Below are 27,831 nucleotides of genomic sequence, written 5' to 3'. Positions count from 1 at the left end.
CTCGTCAGGACCCTGCGCTCCCCACCGAACCGGGGCGCGGCCCCTTTAAGGTGCGGGGCGGGCCGGCTCGCCGAGCTGTCGCGGGAGTTGGTGGGTGCGGTCTCGCGAGGCTGGAGCCACGCGCTGATTGGCTTCGGGGGGTTGAATGTAAGATGGCGCCCAGGGAGCTGTGAGGGGAGCGGACTCGGGGCCGAGGTGGCGGCAGCAGCGCGGCGCGACGGCGGCAGCGAGGCCGGGGTGAGGCGGGGCCGGGTCCCGGTGCACCGCGGAGCCGCCGGGCCTGGGGCTGCGCTGCGCCGCGGCGGGGCCGGGCGGGGCCTCCCGCTGGGGAGGCGGCGGCGGCGGCGGTTCCGGGGGCGGCGCGGGCCCGGTGGGGGGGTGGAGGCCCCGCCCGCGGGGACGCGCGCAGCTCGGCCGTGCACGCGCGCGGCGCTCCCCCTGCTCGTTTTCCACCCGCCTGCGCCTTGCACCGGGCGCGTCCCCGCTTCGTTTGCCCCCCCCCCTCCCCGGTCCTCCGCGGGGCGGCCCTTTCCCCGCGCGGGCACCGGAAGGCGCGGCCTCGGCGCGGCCCTCGGCGGCCGCCGTCCCCTGCGAAGCCCCCAACATGGCGGCGGGGAGTGTGTGTGTGGAGGGGGGGCGGTGGCGGCGGCGCCTCCGCCTCCTCCTCCTCCTCCCGTAGGCCCGGTGCCGGCCGCTCCGCCGGGGAACAAAGGCGGCGGCAGCGGCCCGGGCAGTGCTGGGGCAGAGGCTGAGCCGCGGCCGATGATCTCAGGGGCTAAATATGGAGCTTCGCCTCGGCTGGGCTGGGTGGCTCCTCGGGGCAGCGCCGGGCACACGAGCAGGGGGGGACCTCTGGATCCGGTCAGTGCTGCTGCTGCCTTGTTCTAAGTTCTGTGTTGCAGTAAGTCCGGTGTCACCGGCTGCGCTGCGCCGGGCACCGCAGGGTGTTAGCGCTCTGCACCCTCTCACAGCTGTGCTCGTCCCTGGGCACGCCGGTCAGGCCGAGGGACACAATGGTTACAAATTTGGCATCTCGCAGTTCTTCAGTAGGAGCCGCTGGCTGCGTGGATGATCATATCTGTCTGTCCTGGGGGTTCATTTCTGTTGTTTTTTCTCTTAATGGATTACATATTAAAAATAAAATGGCTTTAATAAAGAAAAGAGGAACTGGGGATGGAAAGAGCTTCTTTGTTCTGTCTTCTCCAGAACGTTACAAGTCTAAGAGCTCAGGACAAGAGCAGCAGAAATACATGCAACATGGTGACTGGTGAGTCCAGATTGTCCACATGCTGCAAGTTGTGTGTGTGTTTTCAGTAACCTCAGTCTTAAGTTTTATGAACTAACCGTATGTGCTCATGATCTTCAAAGAGTTTCTTGAACTTATGCCCTGGGAAAAGAATGCCATGGTCTTGAATTCCCTCCCTTTATCAGAGAAAGCTTGTTGCCTGGATGCTCTTTGATTTTAGACTTCAGTATTAAAAACATGCTGCTGAGATCTAGTGATGGGTGTTTGCTGTTTCTAATGCGTGTCTACAGGATAAATGGAATGCTTAAATCAGTGTGTTTTAATAACTAACAGTAAAAGTGGTGGCTGCAGCAGGAAGCTGTGTATGTTGCCCTACAAAACCTTGCTGAGTGCACACCTGAGCCTGAAAAGAGGCTTTCTGCCATAAATACACATGGCTTGGGGTTTAATGAATAAAATTTCTGGGAGTGCAGTGTTACTCTCCTGAATCTTCATCTAGACCTGGTACCTCTGCTGCTCATGGGGCTTTGTGAAGCGCAGGTTTGGGTGCTCAGTGCTTTTGGTTAAATAACCTCAAACAGCCTTCAGACTGACAGGAACAACTTGGGCAGAAGCACACTTCAGCCTGTGGAGTTTTCTGCTCCTTTTTGATTGCCAGAGCTCTAGACAAAACCAAAGGAAGATCCTGGTGCTGTTGCAGAGCAGGAACAGATGCCACGTGCGGCAGTGGGGTTCTGACCCCTGCATGGGTCTGTGAGTGCTGTTGTGGCTCACATGAGCATCTCACTGGTTTTAATCACTCAGTGTGGTAACTTCAAGTGTAAAGGACTTTCCATGGTAGAAGAGAGATACCTTCTGACAGCTTGTGACAGAGGACTATTTGCTGGTCAGGGAAGACTAGCTTAGTAGGCTCTTGATTTTGATGTTAAAAAGAAGTAATTAAGATGGAGCAGCTGAGCGGGGTCAGGGATTTGTAGTTAAGAAACTAGTGCTAGGTTTGTTTCACTTCCTGGTGGTTGGAAGAGGTAGGTGATGCTTTGGTGGTAGACCTCTTCTTTATGTTTGGGCCTTCTGCTTGTGCATCTGGGTTTCTGGTGGCTTCTGGTCTCTGTTGCACAGAAGTATGTTATGCCTCTGAGCAGCTCTTGGTAGGAGGGCTCGAGTTCCAAAGTAAAAGTGAAGGTTAATGGGTAGTTGCTGCTGAAAGCAGTGGCCCTGCTAACCTCCCCACCCTCTCCCTAAAGATGAACAGAAGATGAAGAGCTATTCCCTGAGTTGCTGCAACACAATAAGCACCAATGCAGCACTCAAGGGAGAAGGCAGGACCTGTGCTGAGAGGGGAGGGCATCCTGTTCAGCAGCAGCTTGCTGTTGAAGAGCAGATCGTCTCAAACCCTGTAGTGTTCACACCTGGGTTCCCAGTGTGGTGGTCTTGAGGCTTATTCCTCAGGAGAGTCTTCCCTCTGAAACCTGTGTCCACTTGTGCAACTCCAGGTGGGCATGCAGAATGATTCTGCTCTTCTGAAAGCCGCACTGTAGTATTGAAGTCAAATGTTTACAAGCTCCAAGTAGAAGATGGGGACAAGTTAATAGCTTAAAATCTCTTCCCACTTCAGAATATGTAACAGAGCATCTTAGATGCAGATGCATTTGAGTATGGCTGGTGTAGGTCCTGAGTCACTGGGGGTGCATGAACAAGGCTGTTTTCTACTGGTTTATCCCTGGACATGCAGTCACTTGGGGGGAAGGTTAATAACGTGTCCTGTGGAGGTGTAGAATACTCTTGGGTGGCTCCTGGAGGAACAACTTAAGTCAGTAGTCTCACTGGCTCTATTGCAACTAAGTGAATAGTCTTACTGGCTCTATTGTATGGAACTGGCTTGAAAATGTGCCATACCAGACTCTCTGCAAGGCAGAACTCTTTCTGTCTAGCTGTGGGCTCTATGCTGATTGTTGAAGAGCTGCTGGATGTACAAGGTGGACACTGTGAACTGGTGCTTTCTGCTGTAAATGTTGATGCATGTTTTAAGAGTATTTTCTGTAGTAAAGTCATACAGCAGCAATTGTTGCTTAATAAATCCACAGACTACAAGCACGAGTTGCCTCATGTGTGTCCCCCTTACCTTTGATATTCATTCTTCCTCCTGTGAGCCTGGTCCAGTGCAGTAGCCATGAACCTTTCCATGTAAACAAAACCTGTGTGTGCTGAGACTGCTGTCACATAAGGGTGAAGAGTGGTCAGGATTTGCTCTGGCTCCCACTGATCCTGGTGGGAACTGGGGCTGGACTTGTGGAATATGCTTGGGTGCCACTGGGAGCCTGGAACTAATGTTTTCACGCAGGCTGTTGCAGTCTTATGTTCAACCATGTATATCTGTCTTGGTTCTACTTGGTTAAATCATGGTAAATGATACAAAAGGTTCTGGTTTTGTCCCTATTATCTTTAGAACTTGCAGACATAATGTACATATATGATGTTTCTCCCTTTTCCTCCTTTTTACAGCTTGATCTAGTAGTACTGAATCACCTCTTCTAGTCCCAACCTTGTGTTGTTTCACATCTTTTCACAACTATCTCAGTATCTGGTAGTGTTACAGCTCAAATCTCTTCATCTTTTATCAAGACTAATTAGTGCCTTAGAAACAACCAGTGTTTTACTCACTGCAAACTCCATTTGTGGCTTTAAACAAGATAAGTTAATTCTGTCAGAGCATACCCCAGAGCTTTCTAATGTGCTCAGGTGGAGTCAGCTTTGTTGTGGTGTTTTTTTTCTTGCTTTTACTTACTGATCACCTGATTTCTTTTCCTTTCTCTCTTTTGTTGTCAAACACGGCATGTTTCATGTTAACTTCTCCCTACATTAAAGGACATCAAAACCTGCCTTTGTCACTTCCAGAGCTCTGTTTCCTCCATGTGTGTAGTTCCCCATTTGAGGAATCTCTCGATTCAAGCACTCTCCTTTTGCTTGCTATGTTCAGATCAATAAGCTGCCCTAGTCCTGGTAGCAGTGGACTGAATGCTGCATCTGTTGCTCTTCCGTTGTGCTTCCCATTAGCTGCCTAGAATAGAACTGCATGGCCTGATAGAACATACTGCTCGGTTCTCCCACCTCTGTGGCTGCAGAGCAGGTCCACAGCTATTGATTTCTGAGCTTCTCTCACCAATACTGCATGCTGCAAACAGACAAGATGTGAGACTGGAGTTCATCTGTTGTGGGGCTCATCTGGTCTGGGGGGAGTACAACACTAGAAGATGTTACATGGCAGTGAGCTCTTTGAGTAGTACCACAGTTATACCTGGTTATGGTTCAGACATCCCTGAGCTGCTCAGGGTTAATCTGAGCAAGCACAAGATGCCTTGTAAAACTAAAGCATCTGTCTCAGGCATCTGGCTCTGCATGTTTGCCAATTTTCATACAGTTACTGGAGTCAGGAGTATCCTTGTATCAAAGGAGAGCTGCAGTTCAGACTTTCACTTTCTCTTTCCTTAAGGAACCCTGAGGACCTTGCAATATGAATAATTCTCTGGAGAACACCATTTCTTTTGAAGAATATATCCGTGTGAAGGCACGAACAATCCCCCAGCACAGGATGAAGGAGTTCCTGGACTCCCTTGCTTCCAAGGGCCCAGAAGCTCTGCAGGAGTTCCAGCAGACAGCCACCACCACCATGGTGTATCAGCAGGGTGGCAACTGCATTTACACGGACAGCACAGAGGTGGCTGGGTCTTTGCTTGAACTTGCTTGTCCTGTGACAACCAGTGTCCAGCAGCAAACTCAGCCAGAGCAGCAGATACAGGTTCAGCAACCCCAGCAAGTCCAGGTAAGCATCTTAAATCATATCTGAATGTATGTATGACTTGCTAAGCCCTGGAGTGTTGTTCAGGGCCAGCTACTGTCTAACCAGAAACTACAGGCAAGCACTTGCAAAGCAAGGCCCACTAACTTTATATAGAACAGCACTATTTCCCTCTCATTTAAGGAATTTGGTAGTAAATGTCTCTCTTGCCTGTGCCTCCATTGAGCCCTGCTGCAGGAGGAGCAGCACGCATAGCAGTGTGGTGGTGTAAACTGGTGGAGACATGGTTGACAGTTCTGGCATATACATACCTCCCCAGTGCCCTGTAGTCTGTGTGAAGCTGCTATAAATACCACCCCCCTCTGCTGGTCTTACCCTGTCTGGTTGTTCAGTGTGGTTGTAGGCTCTCAATCCTTTCTTTAATGAAATCAGGTTTTGCTTGAACATTCTAAAAGTTGTAGTCCCTGAATTGGCTTGTAAGTGAGGGGAGATGCAGGGGAGCGAAGTGATGGTATGCACCAGGGGAAGATGCCTTTCAGGAAAGGAACTCTTAAAAGATGTGTGCCTGTCAAGATACATGATCCCTTTGCACAATGGAAGGAGGCTTTTCCATTATTTGTTTTATTATGTATTGCAGTAATTGTATTAAGTATTAAATGAGCAAATACAGCACTAGAGAGGGGAAAAAACCCAACCCAGAACATACAGCTTTGGTCCTCAAACAGAGTTTGTAACTCAAAGAGTTCATAGGTGGCAGGGCATTAACTAAGGGTTTCTTATGATATGTCTGGGAACAGCTGAAATCTGACAGCTTTAATTCTGGTGTACACTTCAGATAGAAATCTCTGCTTTCTGTAGCATGAATGTAAAGTTGTGAGCTCTCCTCTTCTGCAACAAATGAGGGTATGGAAGCACAAATGAGTAGAGATAAGGTAGTGTGAACTTGCTGCAGTGCAGCAGACCTGCACTAGCAGCTGGCTTGTATGCTTTTATCCTACAGCAGAGGCAAACTTACGTCTTTCACTGGGCAGCTCATCTCCAATTACTCTCTCTATTGAGTAAATGAATGCTTAACAGGGACTTCTGTAACCTGTTATCCCACAGTAATGTGTGTTGCAAGGATTTTGAAGGATAAAAGCCTCTACAGTCTCACAGACAGGGCTTGGATCTCTGCGTGGCTCTATTCAAACTGATCAGGGGTGGGATTGCTTCTGCCAGATAGAACGTTTTGGGGAAGAAGCTTCATTTTGTAGTAGAACTAAAAGGGCTGGCTTCTGGGTGCCTCAGCCTTGAAGATGTGGAGGGTCCCCAGACCAGTTGTAAAAGGCAGAAAGTATCTGTTGTCCCCTCCCCTGCTGCTGCCTCCTTTTAAAACTACTCAAAGTTCAGGCTTGACCCTCGCAAGTCTTCTCATAACAGAGATAGGGACAGAGGTCAGGTATCATACACTCCAGAGAAAAGCAATGTCCTGACCTTCTTGAACTGTGGAGTTGCTGCCAGGGACCTGTTCTTGGTTTGAAACCAAGTGGCATTACCCTGTATGTGAAACATAACTGGTGGAAGTCAAGATTTCAGCAGCATTCCAAAAGAACAGTGTCTGTTCTCCCCACCTTGTTTTTGATGTGACTCTGCTTTAAATTACCCATGTTCTCATCTGTAAGCACAGCTCAGAGTTAGTGTTTGTGTTGCCTTCCCTGCTGCTCACTTAAGGATGTTGCAGCCCCCTGAACAGAGGTGGCACAACCAGTACTAGATACTGCTACAGCTGAATTCACATGGTTTTGAGCAGCTAGCTCAGAAATGAAGGGTTTTGGTAACAGTGGAGTGGAGAGAAAGGTCTTTATCCCTTTGCATGAGTGTTTTTCTGTTTCTCAAGATCTCTTACTGAGATGTGATTTATGTTAAAGTCATGAGTTAGTGCTTACCTGTCTCAGGAGTGCTGCTGTGGCAGCAGTAGCAGTGCTTTGTGTTTGAACAGGGCTGAGTCTTGCGGTGACTCTGGAGGTGACAGTGTCCTGCTAGAGCTGGGCACCAGATCCAGCTGAAATACTTGCTTGTGTTTTATTGTGAGCAAGTTTGGTCATCCACGGAAGCCAGACTTATGTCATTCCTGGTACTTGACTTGATAATCTCTTTATTTCTTGCTAATCCAATTGCAAATGAGTGGAAGACCCTTTGAATGGCTGTTTATATCTGGCAATGTGACAGTGGGGCTGAAGGTGACTAATAATATGACCAGGCGGGTGACCTCAGCGGGTGAAGTGCTGATGACAACTCTACCATCATAAAGATAGACAGTGCTCAAGTTTCATCCTAGATGTTACTTGCTGTGAACAACCAAAGACGCTGTATGGCTGTTGACTGCTTTTATTTATCCTTTCAAAATACATTTCCTGTTGGAAGAAGTTGCTACCTTAGGGTTTTCCTGCTTAAAAGGTTCAACAGGCTGTTGCCAAATGTTTATTTTAAAGGCTGAGTGGATGCAACTCTTGGGTTATAGACACCATGCTGCAGTGCAAATGTCTTGGAGTTCCTTCCGTGCCCAGTATCGCAGTGGTGCTGTTTTAAGGAGTTCAGTGTGTCAAGCTGTCATTCCCTGTGCTGCATCAGGGAGTGGCTGGCAAGGGCTGTATTTCGCTCAAGTCAAGTAAGAGTTTTGTCAGCTCTGCCTTTTGTGAGAATGTTGTTGGTTGGGCTTGTGCATTGAGGCCATCAAATTGATGGTGCCAGTGAGGTGGTAGCATTGACTGTCTTACTGGATACAATTTTCCTTCAGAGGTCAGTGAACCTCTTGTGCCTCTTCCTCTTCTGCAAGAAAACAATTGAAAGAATAACAGAGGAAACTGAATAAATATCAGAGGACAAAGTATCTTTGCTTAGGACACATGCAGTGTGTATGGGAAGATCCCCAGTTTCAGATATTTATTAATGCAAGAGTCTGGTGGTAGGTGGCAAGAGCTCCTCAAACAGGGCTTGAGGAGAAGGTTATGGTAGGTGAACAAGATCACAGAACTATATAGGGGGTGGTTAAATGCTGGAGTAAAATATCTTGCAGTTAATTCTTAGACCTTTAATTGCTTAATTCCTTGTGTGTTTACTGTTCAGATGCTTCAGTCCTCCCCCAGCCTATTCTGTGACTGCAGACCATTGTTAATGACATAAAGCAGGGAAAGATGCACTTAAGTAGCTCAGGAGAAAATCTTATCTCTGGCTCTGAACAGAATACATATTCCCTTTGCTTCTGATGAGTGCACTTCCTCTACCTCAGTGCTGGTTTTGAAGTTTAGCCTGGAGATATAGCTCCTATTTGCTTACCTTTGCAGAGCATCCTGATACGGTATTAGAGTAGCACGTAGTATTAATCAGCATTTGCTAGGGCTGAGCATGCCACTTCAAAGAGGGGTTGTAGTCAAGAGTGGTGTTTTCAAGGTAGCACCTTCTTGTCTGTGGAAGCAGCTTCCTTTTTGAGAAGCAAGCTGGTTTGTTTTCCCTGCCTCACGTGGTTTAACTGCCTTAAACCTAAATCCTACCCCAGTGTAAAGCTTGACAACTTAATCTTGATATTGTAACTGTTCAAACACATGCAAGGCCTAATTTGGCCTGTGGAATTTTCTCTTTGATGTTGATGAATGAGCAGAGGAAAAACCTGGAGTGAGAATCTGTCTGGCAGTTGTTCTGAAAAGCTGACTTGTACACTCCCCATAGGCCTTGTTTACTTAGATAGCAAAGGACTTCCTGTAAAGTAGTTGAATAACAAGTTCCAACATTTCCTGCTACTTCAGTGATCAGTCTTTTCACCTCTTCTGTACTCAGATCTGGTTTATACTTGTACATGTGCTCTCTGGCATAACATTAGGAGGAACTCTTTATTGCAGGGCTAGTTTTTAATGCTGGAGTTGCTTTAGCTTAGGACTGTTTTTGAGGGAAGTGTCTGTTAAGCCTTCTTTCCTTAAATTTGCCTAAAAATAACGAGGAAATAGCTCTTTTCCAGCTCTCCATTTTTTGCCCAAGTGTTTGGTTGCTGTCACCTTGCTCAGGTATGGAAGTTTGAGGTTACTTTTGGGGGGGCATTGGATTTGCCACCTGCCCCCCCCCTTACATCTTGTAGGTTTGGAGCATGTTTGGGATTCCCTTTAGATGACACTAAGCCATAAGCTTCAGAACCCAAGATACGTTTGTGAAAAGAGACATCTAAGATCCTGTCAGGTGCTCTGGGGCAACATAGATCTCAGACAATCCATGCCTGTAGGAGTTGGTGTGTGTGTGCTCATTTGGAGTTAGGGTTTGAGAAATGGTAGGTAATCCAGTCGGTCCACAGCTGAGATTTTCTTTGCTTGGGAATTCTTTCACCTTGTTTCAGAAGTGCACTTCTGCAGCCTCATTCCTTCTTGGGCAGAGAATCCACACAAGGCAGGCATGCTCTGAATCCTACTTGAGAGTTTGTCAGTCACTCTGTCAACCATGAGGAAACAAAGCTTTTGGAAGACAGGCTTTCTCTGTTCTCATGCTCACAGAGTACCTTTCTTTTTGCATGTGCTCAGTTCTAGCCACAGTATGGTTTGGAGCTTAATGTGACAGAAGATTTCTGTGAAAGGAATCCCTAAAAGTTCTGCCCTCCCTATTATGGTGTAGGTCTGGCTTCCAGCACTTCTGATTCTCCAGTCAGCTGGTACTTGGTCCAACTTGTAGCTGTTTTATGGTAAAACACATTTCTCTGTGTGAAGTTGCCTTGCTGGGAAGTGGTTCTTGTGCTGTTAGATCCAAACTTTCGGCAATCAGCAGTTTTTCAGTACTGGTTAACTTAGCAAGTTCCTTTCTTTCACCATTATAATGCAGGAATTTCCAGCATAATGTGTTCTCACTTTAATCTTCAGCATAAGATGAAGATTTAAAGTTCTCCCTGCTGGTCTATGTGTTCTTCTTTGTATAGAGTCTGTTGTTTAGTGTGCTTCCTTGTCCTTTTTTCCCCTCAGATAGCACGTTAAACAATGAGGTCAATGGAAGAAGCTCTGGGTTGAACTCTGTAAATCAGAAATGATTGCAGCACTCATGGGTACAACCTACTTGAAAATAGGGAGTGATCTACTGCAAGATGTGGTTGTTAAAAATGGATATGTAATTCACAAGGGATGGGTAATGTGTGGTAGGTAAAGCTCTGGTGTTCTTTTAAATAGGAGCAGTTTCTAGTCAGAAGCATGACACCTGAAATGTGCAGCAGAGAGAGCTTCCAGGCATGCTGGAGTCTGACTTCCTTCTCTTTTTTTGAGTCTGGACTCAGTCTTTGGCTGTTAACAATAGCACTTTTAAGGAGTTTTCAGTCAACCTGTGCAGATTCTGAAAACACACTGCAGAAGTACAGGCTAAATGACGTGTGTGCCTTTCTCTGTGACATGGTTTTGAATCCTGGCATATAAAGCAAATGTTTCTTGGGTGAAACTGAAAAGACATCAGTGCAATAATGAATTTAGTTTGGCTGGTGTTAGGCCTTTGTCTTGCAGGTCATTCTTTGGACGAGAACTTTAAAAATCATTAATATAGTATTAATTTAAGTCAGTTAATTTGGAGAATACTTGCCTTTGAGGTGTAATTGGAGCTGCCTTCCCCTGGATTCTTCACTGGGGCCTGTGCTTGGGCCTGTTTGCTCAAGGCAGTGCTCATGCTGGGGGGGGCAGTATGATAAGAGTATCAAATAGAGCTGAAGCAGCATCCCATAGGTGAGTCCATCTTTTTCAGTTAACTGCCTGATCAAATCACTCACTGATGCAGCTTTTAAAGCTGTCATGCTGACTCAAGCTCATATGTTTCTTGTTACCTTGCAGGGAATTATTATAGCAAATCCACGTCATCTGGATTGCAGTATGCTGCATATAGCTTCCAGCAAGAACCTGTAAAATTCCCTGTTCTTCCTGGAAATAAAATTAGTTCTTAACAGGAGGTGACTTATAAAAACTGGTCTGTGAGTGGTGCGTTTTGCTACACTACTTTTTTTCCTGATAATGGGCTGCAAATGAATCCTTAATGTTTCTTAAGGTGATGTTAGGAAGTGAGATTTCATGTGTCTGTGCAGTGCAGACCTGTGTGGTGATTGTTCCTGGCATTGTCAGGTTGGCCGCTGTGGTGTCTGTGCAAATGCTGTGTTAGCTTTCCTCACTCCAGAAAGTGAGGTAGAAAAGGGTGAGAGAACATGAGTAGGAAGGCCTAGTTTTGGAACTGGATAGATCTGTTTTGGCTTCAAACTTCATATGGCTCTCATAGGTGCCACTAATAAAATGCTACATCTCCCCGTTGGGTTTGAAAGGAGAGGTTGAATAATTAATTTCCTCCCTTAAGACAGAGTGTTAAGGAAGCCTGGAGAAGTAGAGGATCATGGGAACCTGGGATATTGCATCTAGGACAAGGGAAATGCAACAAAGGGGCTCTGTAAATGGGGGAAACAAAGTGGGGAACTATCTAGATGAGGAGAGCAGAACCAACTTGGTGCCCTGGCAGTGGAGATGCTGCTTGGGCTGGGTTCAAGGCCTGGGATGTGAATTTGTGGGCTCACTCTGACTCCTAGCTTTCAGTCTGCTCCTGGGCTCCTGCTAGATGGTGTGACAGACCATGGGCAAATGAGCATTGATGCAAGAGGGTGTGATTTGTTTTTTAGTTTTCCCTAGAATAAAAAGAACTGTGTTTGGCTCCAAGTCTTAAAATAATTTATCTGTGTTATTCAGCACTGTGTAAGTGCATGAGCTAGAAAATACAACTGAGTAATTTGGACAATAAATGGAGTAAGTAAATAATGAAAATCAAATTGGTTTTAATTATCACTGCCAAGGAAATACTTGCGACGTTTAAAACCCAAATGCTGTAGTGTTGCTCCTCAGTGTATGACATAGACTCAGGTTGAACTTGCAACTTCTTGTGTTGACACCTGCTTGGGTGGCATTACTGTTGGTGAGTGCTTCCAAAATGGTATTTCTGTCCTTTATCTGGAAAGGGCCAAGTGCTGGTTTTAACTTACCCATATTTCTTACTGCCTGTCACTGGCAAGTGCTTCAGCTGGGGCTGAAGGCAGTAAAACCATCTTCAGAGTCCAGTGAACACGAGGCAAGCTCTTGCATTTTGTAGCAAGATAAACTTGTAATGTGCATGACCTTAACGTCTTGCTATTGCAGAGCCTGTGCTGAAATAACATTTTAGCAATGCAAATGGTGCTGAAGATTCTTTTGGCTCCCAAGGATGCAATCTGTTGGCTTGAGCCCACAGAGCTGTGAGAATGGAGATGCAGCTCACGCGCTCTTCTGTCTATGCTGAGAAGGGTGATCATGTGCAGTGCTGAGCAAACGCATCATCTACCATGTCTCTGTTAGCAACCAGGCACTTCCAGAGCAACTTGGTTCTATTTTCCTGAAGTCTTTTCTGATGTATTAATATATGGAATCATAAAACTGAGCATAAAAGACCTGGAGCATAGACCTCCAGTGGTAGATAATCTCTGTTGGTGCCCCTGCTGTTGAATTACTGATGTCTAACTGCTGAATTGGTGGTGTTGCAGGTTCAGGTCCAGGTCCAGCAGTCACCACAGCAGGTCTCCGCCCAGCAGCTCTCTCCACAGCTAACTGTCCATCAGGCTTCAGAGCAGCCAATACAGGTCCAAGTGCAGATCCAAGGCCAGGCGCAGCAGCAGGCATCCCAGACAATACAGAATCAGTCTCTTCAGAGCCCCAGCCCATCTCAGCTGCAGGCAGCTCAAATCCAAGTGCAGCATGTGCAGACTGCCCAGCAGATCCAGGCTGCGGAGATACAGGAGGAACACATACAACACCAGCAGATCCAGGCCCAGCTTGTGGCAGGACAGGCCATTACTGGTGGCCAGCAGATACAGATCCAAACAGTTGGGGCACTGTCACCTCCACCTTCCCAGCAGGGCTCTCCACGAGAGGGAGAGCGGAGGATCAGCACTGCCAGTGTCCTTCAGCCCGTGAAGAAGCGTAAAGTGGATATGCCTATCACTGTATCATATGCTATTTCAGGGCAGCCAGTTGCCACAGTGCTGGCCATCCCTCAGGGCCAGCAGCAAAGCTACGTCTCTTTAAGGCCAGACTTGTTAACAGTGGACAGTGCTCACCTGTACAGTGCCACTGGGACCATTACTAGCCCCACTGGAGAGACTTGGACCATCCCTGTTTACTCTGCTCAGCCACGTGGTGACCTTCAGCAGCAAAATATAACCCACATTGCCATCCCTCAGGAGGCCTACAACGCCGTTCATGTCAGTGGCTCGCCAACAACACTGGCTGCTGTGAAGCTGGAAGATGACAAGGACAAGATGGTGGGAAGCACTTCAGTAGTGAAGAACTCTCATGAGGAGGTGGTGCAGACTCTTGCTAATTCACTCTTTCCAGCGCAGTTTATGAATGGCAACATCCACATTCCAGTGGCAGTGCAGGCTGTGGCAGGGACGTACCAGAACACAGCGCAGACAGTGCACATATGGGACCCGCAGCAGCAGCAGCAGCAGCCCACACCCCAGGAGCAGGGGCAGCAGCAGCAACAGCTACAAGTCACTTGCTCGGTAAGTTAAAACTGCTTCTCACTCTATCTGTGATTAACAACGTGCAAATGTTGGAGAGAGGGAGGGTGGCAGCAGGCAGCTGATAGGGAAGCACTGATGTGTCTGTCCCAGTATCCTGTTGTAGGGCATTTGACTCCTCATAGGTGTCAAACTGTGATGTGTTGGTACATAATTATAGGGTTCGAAACTTCCTCAGAGTACAGCCTTGCTCTTTGTGGTGCAAAGTAATAGATGCATGCTCAGTGCTGGCTGCTTCATAGCAGGTATTCCAAGGTCCTGAGCTGTCCTGGGGGTTGCAGTACCCAGGCAGAGATGGTTGCAGTGCAGCAAGGTGTGCAAATACATTACTCACCTTCTTATCAGTTACTTTGTGTTACACAGCACGTGGGTTCACAACAGATCCTGTGCCAGGGTGAAGTGTTGAAATCTCCCTAGTTGTGAGCCAACCTCATGGATCAGGTGTATCTGTAACACCGTGTTCTGCTTCTGGGAAATGCCTGGTGTGCAAGAGAGCAGTAAGGAGCAGTGGCAAGCAAGCATCTCCTCATGGTGCTTGGTAAATGTGGCCAGATCTGTTGCTTTTCTTTTAAAGGCTTTGTTGCTAACTTTAAGCTATTTTGAATTGGCTTTTTGAAACTTGAATAACTGGGGCTATTAGTGGACTTTTATATGTGCAAATGGATGTCATTGATCTTTTATTACCAGAAAGTGACCTGTCACAGCCTGTTTTTGCTGAATGGAATGAGGGCAAAAATACCCAAGCTTGCTAGCATAAATGTTGTTATAAATTCCTTCTGGTTTATAAATAACACTGTTGGCTTTATAAAGTATATGCCCTCTGCTTCACCAGTGAGCACTGAGACAAGGAGGATTACCTTCTGTAGTTGTGTCTGGTTGTTTCCAAGTTGATTGTGGGCTATAGCCCACCAAGGTCTGCACTGAAGACAGTTCCCTACATCTCTAGCTAACTTTCAGGTCCTGGATGCCTTCTTTTATAAAGCTGTACTTTTAGCTGCAGCTTATGAGTCTTGTAATACATGGGGGCTTGTTTGGTTGAGGTATTCTTGTTTTGTCATGTTCAGATAATCTTCTCTAGCTCATCTTTTCCCTGTATTGGTATTTCAGAGGTCACTTCATCACCTTCAGCTGCTTGAACAAACTAAGTTGATAAAGCTTTTTTAGTTTTCTGCTGGACAGGACTTTTAGGCTTATTTTAGGGTCTTTTAAGAGTATAAGCCACGTTCTTGGGATACTTCCTAAGGTATTAGCCCCGTAATTTCTTTAATGGCTAATTGGAAATCATCTTCTAACACTGTGTTGTGTATTAAGTTTCAGTTATTTTGCTGGAATTGTGAGAAACAGAAGTCTGTTAAGAAGCAACTGCCAGCTCAGTGAATTAGGTGCTGGCTCTGTGACTCCCTCACTCTGCACAAGGTGTCTGGGGGTCAGGGCAGAAGATCACCCCATAGGTTGGACTGGTGGAGGTGGCTGGCTCTGGGAAGCTTCCTGCCCTCTGGAGATCAATGGGGCAGAGCTCTGGAGGACATGGAGTCTCTGTCCTGTCTCCTGCAGAGCCAGGGTGTCAGTTCACCCTTGGACTCCTGTCCTCTCCAAGGCAGGATTGCTTGATGACTTCAGCTTTGTCAGCATCTGCCTTGATAAAAGCTGGGCTCTTCCAGTCACAGCCTCCCTCTGCTGCTGGTGCTGCAGGGGCTGAAAAGCAAAGAGCTGTTAAGAGCTAATGGAAAAGAAGAATTGACCAGAGGCAGTCAGAATGCTCCAGCCTGAGCTGGAGCTTTGTCTCTGTGGATGGGTTTTGTTATACTAAATAAGGTGCAGGCTTTACTACAGTCTTTAGGCTATTTTCATTATGGTCTCTGGTACTGTCAGAGCAGCTCTCACTGATGATTGACACTTGGCAGTATCAAAGGAAAAGTTACTTCATTATAACAAAGCTTTTTGGGGTGGCTCTTCAGAAGGACAAATCAAAACTGTTCTGATGTGAGGACTGCCATCTCTAACATTCTTAGGGTGCCACTGAGAATTTGACTAAGGGCTGTAAAGCTTCAGGTTAACATTTGTAACTGAGGTACCTGTGAGTCTTACTGTGGCATGGGCTGGAGAAGTTGCAATAGAGAATACAAGGTGAGTGCAGCTGGAGGGTTCACTGCTCCTTCTTGATAGCTGCCATTATCATCTGTGTGGCTTTATGGCTGTCAAATCAGTTTCAGTTTTAGGTCGTATTTCCTGGTGACTTAAGGTCCTGCTGTGAAGTAAACTTCCAGAAGGGCTGAAGACTATAGTAAGTCATAAAGTAGCTCTCAGAATAGTAGTGAGCTCTTATTAGCAGTACTGGGGAGTTGGAGAGCATTTGCAGTGCAGCTGAAGGACTGTTTTGATGCTGTTCTAGTTTATAATTTAATTTCTAAGAGGTATAAAGTAACCTTTTAAGTTCTTGATAAGAACAAAGTGTCTGTTATGTACTGAGTTATGAAGAGAGCCTGCCTTCCATGGGCAGGGGTGGGAGGGATGCTGCTGCCATTGTACCCAGAACCTTGCTCAGGGCAATCCAGGCTTAGAGCAGCAGTGTCTGGTAGAGCTGATGGCATCTCACTGTTCTTCCTTTCCCCGGGGGCTGGTGATCTCTGTAGGTGCTGTGTCTGTGAGGGGCCTGGGGGTCCTCTTGGTAGAGTGAGATGATGGACTTTAGTGGTGGGTCAGTGACAAGTTAGCTGACGACAAGAAAAATGCTTTGGAGCAAACTGGGCTTCAAAATCAAGTGATGTGATTCAGTGTTTGAGGGGAGACCACAAGTCTGTTGTTGATAGCTCTAGGAAGATCCTTGCCTTTGAATGTACTGGCTTCCTACTTAGTGGCATTGTGGCTGTTGGGTCTCCTATGGTGTTCTGCAGGACTTTGCATCAAGCTGCAAGTGGTGTGGATTTGCTAAATCCCTTCAAACCAAAAGAGTTCTTGGAGAGATAAATACTCTTTTGTGAGCAGCAGTTCAGGTTGGACAGCAAAAGTTGTGCTCCTTGGATTAGAGGAGTGTTGCAAAAGGCTGATATCCCAGGGCTAGAGGTACTGCAGTGTTAACTTGGGGTTTGTGGAACTTCTGCATATCGAAGTGTGTCTCAAACTGAACTGTTTTCTTTCATAGGCTCAAACTGTTCAGGTTGCTGAAGTTGAACCACAACCCCAGCCACAGACTTCACCTGAACTTCTACTTCCAAACTCTCTGAAACCAGAAGAAGGGCTTGAAGTGTGGAAAAGCTGGGCACAGACCAAGAATGCAGAGCTGGAAAAAGAAGCCCAAAACAGGCTAGCACCTATAGGAAGTATGTGTCATGGCAACATGGCCTGTTTCCCCTTTCAAGTTGGGATTAGGAGTGACTAAAACATGGCCGTTCACTGCCCTAGAGCACACCTTTGGTTTTAAATGCAAATGATTTACTCAGCAGTACTGCTACACTGCCACAGGACACGCTTCAGGGGAGGTGATAGCTCTGTGCAGAGCCAGCCCCAGCACCCAGGCTGGGAGCAGTAGCAAAGGGTGCTGTGACTGTGGTACGTGGAGGAACAAAATGGCTGTGAGTGGCAGCCGGGCTGGTAGAGCAGTCACAGAGCTGCTGTTTCCCTGTTGCTGCAGGGCAGCGTTTCATTGTGGACATGGTGAAAGAAGGCAGTAGTCATGCAGTTGGCAGGACAGAGTTCCTGTTGGATTCTTGCCTGGTTTATCTTTTAGTAGATCTGACAGCCTACAATCCTGATTTGCTTTAGTTTTGTTTATCATACTGGGAGAATAAGGTAGTACTGAGCCTGCTACATAGAATGGCAAAGCAGAGATCTGGGAAACTGTTCCTGAAAGGTTGGGGAAATAATATGGCTTTATGGCTTAACTTATATGGCTTTGTTTTGGTTTTCCAGGGCGCCAGCTGCTGAGGTTCCAGGAGGATCTCATCTCCTCAGCTGTGGCTGAGCTCAATTATGGGCTATGCTTAATGACACGAGAAGCTCGAAATGGTGATGGTGAACCCTATGATCCAGATGTGCTCTACTACATCTTCCTGTGCATTCAGAAGGTAGGGGGAGGACAGGTCTGTGCAGCAGAGCCATGCATCTTGTCAGCGTGTAGAGAGAGGGTTCTCTGTTATAGAAATGGAGGCCCTGGCTTCACAAAAGTTTTGTAAGACAAAGTCTCTGCTTAAAACCAAACAAAAGCCCAACCAGATGAAATGTGGTCAGTGCACAGGAACATTCTCCCCTCATGAGTTAAATTTGTGAAGAATCATTAATCACCTGGTTCAGGATCATGGTGAGAATGATAAATTTTAGGTATTTTGGCAGGGGAGGGTTGGATGATGCTTGAGGCAGTTATCAGTGTCAAAACTTGATCTACTTGAAGCTTTAACAGGCAAGAACTTAGCTTTGTGTGGTGTGGGAAGTCTAAGCTGGTAATATTAGTGTGCTCTCTGAAGAGCTGCAAGATGGAGCTAAGCTCTGATAGGAGAGTTAAGACTTGTCTCCCTCCTTAACCTGCAACATTAGCATCCAAAGGACAGTCATGTGAAATAACCTGAAGTGAAAGGTGAAGTCTCACCAGTTTGACTTTTGAAGATGGTTTATCCTTTTTCTCCTGGCATTCTCATGACAGTAACTGAGATTACCTGCCCTGCACTGGCCTTGGTGCAAGAGTCCTCCCTCTAAGTAGAATGTTTTCAGTGCTATGCTATAAAGTGCTTGACTAACCAGTACTGGGCTTTTAGGCTAAGGTCTGGTGTAGGAATTACTTGCTCTGACTGTGCTGGGCTGTTGTGACTCTGTTTCAGTATCTCTTTGAAAATGGCCGAGTAGATGACATCTTTTCAGATCTCTACTACATTCGGTTCACTGAATGGCTGCATGAAGTTCTGAAGGATGTCCAGCCCCGTGTGTCCCCTCTTGGTAAGAACTTCTGTTCAAGAATTTTAAGCCTTTCTGGAGTTTTGGATGTTTAAACTGGACGGCAGCAGAAACTCTTGAAGTGCTTCATGTCCCTGGGACAGCTCTGCTTGTCAGGGACAAAAATCCTATGTCTGCAGTGGCTGCTGAGTTACTGCGTGAGTCAGGCTCTAGCCCTGTCCAGGGCTATTTGTCTATCACTTCTCACCCATCATAAGGCAGGTTCTTGGGGCTTTGTAGTGTCATGAGCATAGCTTACTTGGAAGCCTGCTGATCCTTGATCAGAATCAAGCTTTCTCCTCTGAAGTACTTATATATCTTGTCTCTGATATGTATTGTAACTTGGGAAGATCATACAACACTGTCATGTTGCCATGTAGGCAGATGGATATGGTCTGTAGGGCCATCTAAGTGTCAGAGTTAAGAACAGTATGTGATTAGAGCCTTGAATGCTGCAGTGAAATGCAGCACAGCCCTGGGATGGGAAAATGATGGCAGCAGGGGCGAGGAGAGGACTTCCAGAAGAGAGATTTTGACAGAGTTACTATGTATGAGAACTAGATTAAGAACTGCATTTTCAGAGCAGGAAACCTGGCTGCTCCTCCTTTTGTTCCCTTTGATCTGGTTCAACACCAGTGAAGAAGCTACTGCTTGTGTTGAGCATGGGAGCTGATGTTACAGGCTCAATGGCTCAGTAGCACTGAGAGTTTGGGATCCTTTTGTTTTCACTCTGGCTCTTTGATCTGTGTTTTGTCATTCCCAAGCACCAGAGTTCATTGTGCTGTCTGTTTCCCTATTTATCTGTGTATTTGGAGTATAGTATTTCTCTTACACAAAGGATAAAAAAATCTGAGAATCAAAGGATTACTCATGTGTCCAAAGTACATCACTTGGCACTGTGTGCTGACTAAAGCTGTGTGCAGGGCCAAGAGCTGATTTGTTACACTGGCTTGCCTGCTCTCACATATTATTGGATTAGGAGCATCTGCATTGGAGTCGAGCCATTAATTAAAAGCTGTTTAAGTGCATGTTTGTTCTTCCCTGGGCTGGTATGCATGGGCGTACTGCAGAAGCATACCCTCCACAACTAGGGGTTGATGTATGTATTTGAGTGGTTCCTAACCATTCCTGCTGTTTACAGTTATTTGCGTAGTAGTGACCCTTTACACCAGTGAGGATCTCCTCCTCCTCCTTCCCTTCAGATTTAAATGTTCTCCAGTATTTACAGACTACAAATCGCTGCTGTGACTGTTTCCTGGCACAATGCTGACTTCTGGTTATTGCAGGTTATGTCCTCTCCAGTCATGTAACAGAAGAGATGCTGTGGGAGTGTAAGCAGCTGGGAGCTCACTCCCCTTCCACCTTGCTCACTACACTGATGTTTTTTAATACAAAGTAAGTACTCGGGTCTTTGGGGATTTTGGGGAATAAACTTCAGACACCTTGGCAGGGTTGGAAGGAAGTTACTGCACTGGGTTAGGGCAGACTTGTGGATTCCAAGGGGTTGCACACAGAGTCCTGCAGCCTCATCAGACAAAGATGCAGAGCAACAAGGAAAGGAGCTGCTATGGGTAAACTGAACTTCTGTTTGTTGCTTTGCTGCTGGAACAGTCTTTAAGTCTGTGTTGGTTTAAGCTTCAGCTGAGCAAAGGTGACTGCTTTGGTGATGTCCTGTATCCTTTCCTTGCCCCTGAATGTCCTGTGTTCTCTTCTTGCTACTCAGATACTTCCTGTTGAAAACAGTAGACCAGCACATGAAGCTGGCCTTCTCCAAGGTGTTGAGGCAGACCAAGAAGAACCCTTCTAATCCCAAGGATAAAAGTACGAGTATCCGCTATCTGAAGGCTCCTGGCATACACCAGACAGGACAGAAAGGTAGTGTCTGCAAGTGTTTTGGGTGGGCTGTTTACTTACGGGGCTTGAAGGAGGTGGATGAACCATGAGAACCCAAGGCTCTGCCAGCTGCTCCCAGCCCAGCAGCATGTGTTCTGTGTGAGAGAGTGCAGTACCTTCTCATAATGAGCCTGGGGACATAACCTTAACCTGGGCTGTGTACAGGACTCATCAAGAGCTAAGGATAACTTTGTTACTTTTATTTTTTATGGACAAAGGGTCTATTGGGTGTTAAGTGCTTATGAACAGAGGGCGAAACTTCTTTGGGAGGGCTTCCCTTACCTTGACTCATGTGAACCCAGATAAAATCTGTATGTAAGTACAATCTGTCCTCTTCAAAGCACCGGCTCGGGGTTAAGCTGGGGCATTGCAGCCTCAGCAGTGAGATGTCTCTCATTTTGGGCTGTGTAGAGGAGAAATGGTAAGAAAGATGTGACTGGGTTGTGATCTTCAGTAGCATTGGCATAAGGCAAGCTCTCCATATAATGCTTTGAGCATTTAGAACCAGGTGCTTCTGCCCTGGCACAGTCTTTTTTATGGTGACAGGGTGCTGCCTGGCACTGCTTAGTGTGCTGTACTTATACAGTGTCTGACACACTTCTGGGGGGGCTGGTTTGTAGTTACAGATGACATGTATGCAGAGCAGACTGAGAATCCAGAGAACCCCCTGAGGTGTCCCATAAAGCTGTATGACTTCTACCTCTTCAAATGGTGAGAGCTCTTGTTCATGTCTATCACTGCTTTGCCTTCTGTGACTGTTAAGCTGCATCTTGTGGCTGGCCTAGTTTTCAGGGCTGTGTTTTATAGCTGGCACAGTTTCTATATTTGCATAAATTTACCTAAAATGGGGAGGGGTGTTGGTGTGAGAGGGTGGGATTTACTCTGACTGCACCTAAGCTGAACTTCTGTGGTATGTAAAGGAGACAAATCCTCATTTGTGAACTGGCTGCTCTTAATCTCATACTCCAGAGGTTTGCTGTGTTGCCATGAGCTCACTGTTCTGCCTGGGACTTGTGGGCATCCACTACTTGAGATGAGATTAGAGTCCTATTTAAATTGGCTTCTGAGCAAAAATGAGGACAACTTATTGGAGGGAGCCTCAAAGGACTCTCTTCTAAATTATGAGTGATAATGAATGTAAATGTTCCTCTGCACAGATGGGTCTGCAGCTAGCTTGGCTGTGCAAATACCTCATCCCTGCTTTACTCTGAAAGACCCGCAAAGCTCTGTGTGTGTTGTACTTAACCAGTGTAAAATACAAATCACTTTCTTGTAGTCGTTACTATGGCTTTTTAACCTTGACTTGGCCTAAAAGCTTTGAGACCATTGTTGTCTGTAGATGTAACTCCTAGATGTAACATCTCATCAGCCCGAAGTTCACTGTGAGGGTTTGTGGAGTTGGGCTGAGGACTGTGGTGGTCTCTCCCTCCCAGGACATCCTGTTAGCCTGGTTATTTCTGATCTTCCTCACACAGCCCCCAGAGTGTGAAAGGCCGGAATGACACGTTTTACTTGACACCGGAGCCAGTGGTGGCCCCCAACAGCCCGATCTGGTATTCCATCCAGCCCATCAGCAGAGAGCAGATGGAGCAGATGCTCACCCGGATCCTGGTGATACGAGAGATTCAGGAAGCTATTGCCGTGGCTAATGCCAGCACCATGCACTAAGGCATCCTTCTTGGCTCAGAAGGGGTGGGGAGGGTGATGGGGGAGGGACAAGCAAAGAGAAATTGTACAGACTTTTACACTAAAGGAGATGCCTAAGTTTTTGGTTTTTTATTGGTGTAGTTATGAAGCCCTTTTAGGCTTCTTCTCTTTAAAAAGAATCTAAAGGAAAAAAAAACCTACCCATTGTGTATCCTTACCCAACACACCGAACTGTTGGAACCATTGGAGGCTGCATATCCCTGGGAGCTGTGGAAAGCTGCTGGTTGACTCTGGGTTGTTGTGTTTTTTTATGATGTAGAAAACATGAACCCACAGGATTGGCCTGGCTGGCTGGGGCCTCTGTCTCCTTGGAGCACGTGCAGCCTAGAGGGCACAGAATGCTGGATGGACCTGCTCAGCCAGTGGAGGAGAGGCAGGCATCTTCTTTTCTTGTGCTTGGACGTTAACTTGCTGTTATCTTGGAAGGAAGAGGAGAGAGTGAACTGCAGTTGTGATTTATACAAAAACAAAAGCAAACCAACGATTTCTGTTCAGACCTTTTAAGTGACATTTTTCGATGTTAAAGTACAAACTTTACCACACTTTTGTTTGGTTTTTTTGGCCTAACGGTGAGGCCTTAAGCCTTCAGGCTCTGTGCCTGATGGAAGTTTTGTAACATACACTTGTGTATCATATAAAGATACCACCCTGTTTCTCTTATGTATTCTTACTCTAGTTGTTTATTAAGAATGACGAGCACGTCTTTTCAACTTGCCATTGAACAATGTGTCTTTATTTGGGGAAGAGTGAGCTGTGAGGGTGGGGGGGTCATTATATAAAGGTCAGTATGCAAACTGGTTGTTTTCATCCCTGTTTGTGCTTTCCAGCTCGACTCCGCTGGACTTTTCACCTAACTTAGGAAGGTAGAAGGTGATTAAACTTCTGCTGAAGGACCTGAATGTCTGCTTGCTGATGGAAGCTCAGTGTCAGGCTAGGAACATGGGGTCTGTGAGACCAGCTCAGACTGTCCTAATGTTCTGTGGCCAGCCTGTGAGGCTTCACCCTTAGGCAAATCCCCTTATCCTCACCTTCACAAATGCATCACACCAACAGCATGATGGAGGGGTGTTGGAGGGAAAAAGCCTTCCAGGAGCAGTACAATGGCCTACTCCTGCCATTTAACAGCCTTGTCACAGTTTTTAACACAGCTGTGTAGCTTCTGGCATCATCCATGACCATAACCCCCAGCCCTTTAGCCTTGCCTTGCTGCATCTTAAATGGCTGCTGTATTTTATACCATTAACAAATAGTCTGCTCTTCTGAAGCTGGCGGGTAGCCAACCATGCTTGAAATGGGAGAGCACTCCAGGCTTGTTGTTTGTGCCACCAGCTTCTCAGCTGTGGAGAGATGATTCTGCTTCTTGAACTTGTCTTCCCTGCTTCTCCATCTCATGTCCTTTCCCTGTTCCAGAATATATAGATGCATATTTAAATATATATTACAGTAAAAGGACTTAAACTCGTGTACAGGCAAGTGGTTTTTCTGAAGCTTGTGTTGGCCAGCACCTGTATTGAGAAGGAAGGTCTGCCCTCTGTCAGTGTCAATGTTGAGAGTAGCCACAGTGTTCCCTATCTTTGTGCTCTTGAGCCGTATTGAGGTGTGCAGGCTGAGAGACTTGAGCCTCTGATGCTTTCTATTGACCTTGGTGCTCATGAAGAAGCAGCTGTGCTTGAGCTGGTTGTCAGTTTGCTCTCTGTGCTCAAGCAGCTGCAGAGAGGTGAAGTGCAGTGCTCTGTTGTTCATGAATACCTGCGCTCTGAAGTAGGCTCTTAGCTCAGTGTCTGCTCCTTGTTATGGCAGGGGAAAGAGTCTGGGGTTGGTGCCCAGATTGCAGTGGATGAGTTGGGAAGATGGCGCTTGGCTGGTGTGTAGTAACTCAGCTCAGCTCAGCCACGGGGAGCCAGCAGTTGCCCCTGTCAGGGTGGCTGTTGAGATTGCTAATGCTGCTTCAGCTGTCAGAAGCCTCTCATCCCTTTGCTGTATCTTAGTGACTGCAATGTCTATCTCTGGCCCTAGTTAAGTATTTAAGGACATGGTTAGGGGCAAGTTCCAAGCAGCTGAGTGTGCTTGTTGCCTGGGATGCCCGTCAGGCCTGCACAGGGTGCATTTCTCATTCTTCTTGGCAATTTGTCTTCTGATCAGAGTTGCAAAGATGTGAGAGACTGCAGGCAGCTGTGCTCAGTGTGTGCTGTGCGGCACTGCATGGGGAGCTATTCCATATATCCAGCATTCCTACACCTCAGCGTGAGCATGCTGCTTTGTCTACATCAGAAACAGTGTTGAAGTCATCTGCCATATGCCCAGTGTACAAGTTGCTTCATTAGGTGCCATTGGGAGTTGCCTCTTATTCTAAAAACTGCCAGAAGCTGAATTCACTTGACAGAACATTAGGGCAGTTTCAGGTTAGGGGTGAACTGACACCTCCACTGAGCCTTCTGGGGAAACAGAACTCCATGTTACCTGGAAACTCTGGACTGTGCACTTCCCTTACTGCCCTGAACTGCAGATGATCCACAGTCTTTGTAGGGGAAGAATTCTCCTTGATCTTGCAGTGTACCATGTAAGAACTTGGCACGTGGTGAGCTCTGGAGATCATCTGATGGTTGGTTTTGTCCTGAAAATATGAAGTGTTTCCATTTCTCATTGTCCAGACATGCACAGGAAAGGGATTTGCTGATGTGGAAGTGGACTGCTGTACTGTCTCATCAGAACGTCCACCGTGTTCACTTCATTCCCTATTTTTAGAGACAATCGATATACTGTGACTTAGGGATTGTTTTCCTGGACCTGGCTTCTAGTCTGGCTCTCTGGAGCTGGTTTAAAAGGTACAGTATTTCTAGAATATAAATATTATGTTCTTTGACAGCGAAGAACATGATCTGCTCACTTGTAGGGGCTCATAGGAAGATGAGCCCAGAGTAGCACAGAAGAGTGCTGTGGCTTAGGGTTGCTATCCAAGTTCTGGGACGTGTTCCCAGTCAAACATGTAAAATAGCTTTTTAACACTTTCCTATATCCAGCTTGACTGCTGCTTTAAGGGCATTCCCCTTGGCTCCCAGAGTGCCAAACCGCTAGCTCCTGTACGTGTATGTATTAAACAGGAACTCTGTGCCCTCTGCCTTGTATGAGACAGGCTGAAAATGATCTCTGCATAACTAAAGCTGAGAAGTCAAGCTAGAGACCCTGCCTTGGTGGTGTTCATCTGTGCCCACCTTGTCCCTGTAATGTGAAAGGAACCATAGGAAGCGGAGCATGACTGGCTATTGTAAAGCACCTCACCTTCTGACATGAGACTTGTGGGCTGTCTGATCTCTTGGCACTAACAGCCTTGCTTTCCTAAGAGAACTCATAGCTGCTTACACACTTGTTCATGGCACCATTAGATGTTTGTTCAGTTCAAGTGGTAATGGCTGAAGCAGCAGAGAGCAGACTGGAGAGTGGCTTTATACTCTGACCTAGGGTTGTGAGTAAAGGGAATGGCATAAATAACTTCAAAGGGCTCTCATCTGTTGCCTGCCTCACTCCTAGAGCTCTGGATTTTAGATGGGATACAAGGTCTGAAGTAGTTCCTGAACTGCCTTGGACCAAGAGAAAAAAAGACTTAAATCTGATCCCTAAATAGGAATCCTCTTGCGTGCTGCTGCTTCTCAGGCAGAAGTTAAGGACAGTCTTGCTCTGAGCTGCATCAGGGCTATGGTCTGCCTTGGTGCACACAGAGGGACTGTTCCATCTTCATGCCTCCTGTGCTGGGATAAGAACAGATCCAGCCATGGCAGGAAAGAGCCCTCTGAGCATTCATGAGGTGGAGGACTTGCTGATGCTGTCATAGATCATCCTCTTGCTGGTCTGAGTGCTGCTGGACACGGATTGACTCTGGCAGTCCAACCAACTGGCATTCTCATCTAAGTTTATTAGTGCCATTAACATTTGGCCTCTTGAATCACTTAAAGCGAGATATAAATTGTCTTCCACCCTACGTGGTGCTTTTCTCCCCATCTTCTTGCTGCAGCTGCTCCTCTTTACTACAGGGAACGTACCTTATCCTGATGCTTCAGCCCATTCTGTTTCATGGTGCCAATGCTTAGGGAAGAGCCTTCTCAGCTCGAGCATCTTCCTACCTTAAGGAGCATCTCACATCTTCCAGCAGTCTCACTGACGCACTGCCCCAACATCCCTGTCCCCTTCTTGTCTCTTCCCTTCCTTGTGTGGCTGAAGCCTGGCTCTCAGCACTGCAATCCCTTTGCCTGCATAACCTCATGCATGGCAGCCACACTTGCCTCCCTGTCCATTCTCCTTTGAGCCCATCAGAAGGGGGAGGCAGGCTTGACCCCACTTATAGCAGCAATAAACTGCGCCTAGAACTTGAGGGCCTTCGAAGTGGATGGGATGTGTGGGACAGGCAGGGTCCAGTTGCAGCCCAGAGCCTCGCTTGATCATGAGTGTGCAGCCTATATGCAAAACACATCTTGTCTGTCCCTCCTGTGTTGACCCTGGTCTAAACAGCACATGTGATTGGCATCCTGCAAAGTGACCTTCAGAACTCTCCAGTAGCTTTGCCCCGTGAGTAACTCACACTACAAATCATTTTAAAGAGATGCACTCAACTATTTTTTTAATTTAATTTTACTCTTATATTCTCTGCTCTTTGTAATCTGCTTGGAAATAAAATGGTTTTTTTCCCTGCAGCCTTTGTTGTAGTCTCTTTGACATCCACTAAAATTTGCTTGGTGTTTCTGTTGAAACAGAACCCAACCTGTTCTACTGCTGGGCTTTAGCCTAACAGCCAAGGTTGGTGTGTGCTCCTTTGAGCAAACCTTTGTTAGTGCTGCCCTGGCTTAAAATAAGGAGTAGAGAGCCCTGTTAAAGTGATCCTGCTCTGGCACGAAGCCTCCTGTTCTGCGGAACCCGTCCCAGACCTTCACTGTTGGTGCTGGGAGCACAAGTGCCTCCTTTTGTGCACAGGGCAGAGGGTTTTGTACATCTCCCTGGCCCCAGCGAGCTGCAGCTGACAGAGATTTGGGTCCGGATGGGTGAAACCAGCTCTTAGCTGAGGATCAAGCCGGGAGTTACGTAAAGAGGCAACACCAGGTTGAAATGCAGTCCTGGCAGAGAACAAGCCTTGAAACCCTGCAACGTTCCCTTCAGTGCAATGACAAGAGCTGTGTGTGTGGCTGCAGGGAGGGGATGGAGGCGGGTTTGACGCTGGCATTCGCAGTGATCGCAGCAGGATTGTACCATTTCCTTGCCTTGACGTTCCAAGCAGATGTGGATCCTGGGTGCTGGCTCTTGACTACACACGGGCCACGCGTACCCTTGTGCCAGCCGTTGAGCTCCCACGGGCCCGGGTTTAGGTGGTTTCCCACGCACGGGCCCAGCCGGGCAGCGCTGTACCGGGGCTGTACCGGGGCTGTACCGGGGCTGCACCGGGGCTGTACCGGGGCTGCACTGGGGCTGCACCGAGGCTGCACCGGGGCTGTACCGGGGCTCTACCGAGGCTGCACAGGGGCTGTACCGGGGCTGTACCGGGGCTGTACTGAGGCTGTACCGGGGCTGTACTGAGGCTGTACCGGGGCTGCACTGGGGCTGTACCGGGGCTGCACCGGGGCTGTACTGAGGCTGCACCGGGGCTGCACCGGGGCTGCACCGGGGCTGTACCGGGGCGAGCGGGGCCCACCCAGGGGAGGTCACCCC

General features: G+C 47.2%; 1 protein-coding gene across 3 annotated transcripts; it reads left to right on the top strand.

Moving 5' to 3' along the window:
* Positions 1 to 125: 125 nt before the first annotated feature.
* Positions 126 to 26,825, top strand: QRICH1 (glutamine rich 1). 3 transcript variants are annotated; one of them, XM_034065903.1, is made up of 11 exons: positions 141 to 237; positions 1,207 to 1,267; positions 4,737 to 5,066; positions 12,580 to 13,599; positions 16,760 to 16,937; positions 17,527 to 17,681; positions 18,429 to 18,543; positions 19,827 to 19,935; positions 20,264 to 20,415; positions 21,054 to 21,144; positions 21,909 to 26,825. In XM_034065903.1, the coding sequence occupies exons 3-11, from the start codon at positions 4,758 to 4,760 to the stop codon at positions 22,099 to 22,101; spliced, it is 2,322 nt and encodes a 773-aa protein (XP_033921794.1). In that variant the 5' UTR covers positions 141 to 237; positions 1,207 to 1,267; positions 4,737 to 4,757; the 3' UTR covers positions 22,102 to 26,825. The 3 variants fall into 3 exon arrangements, with proteins under 3 accessions (XP_033921795.1, XP_033921794.1, XP_030898222.1); XM_031042362.2 differs by lacking the exon at positions 141 to 237 and adding an exon at positions 716 to 861; XM_034065904.1 differs by lacking the exon at positions 1,207 to 1,267 and having other exon boundaries at positions 126 to 237.
* Positions 26,826 to 27,831: the final 1,006 nt, after the last annotated feature.

This window comes from Melopsittacus undulatus, chromosome 9 (assembly GCF_012275295.1).
Source record: "Melopsittacus undulatus isolate bMelUnd1 chromosome 9, bMelUnd1.mat.Z, whole genome shotgun sequence".
In the NCBI taxonomy this organism is placed as follows: Eukaryota; Metazoa; Chordata; class Aves; order Psittaciformes; family Psittaculidae; genus Melopsittacus; species Melopsittacus undulatus.
The sequence above is the reverse complement of the archived record's forward strand: the minus strand, read 5'-3'. Positions and strand labels throughout refer to the sequence as shown.

Coding starts and splice junctions, on each gene's coding strand:
- QRICH1 (XM_034065904.1), top strand. CDS start 4,758: ATGAATAATTCTCTGGAGAACACCATTTCTTTTGAAGAATATATCCGT. Junction 5,067..12,579: donor AGCAACCCCAGCAAGTCCAG/GTAAGCATCTTA, acceptor GTGGTGTTGCAG/GTTCAGGTCCAGGTCCAGCA. Junction 20,416..21,053: donor ACACCAGACAGGACAGAAAG/GTAGTGTCTGCA, acceptor GCTGGTTTGTAG/TTACAGATGACATGTATGCA.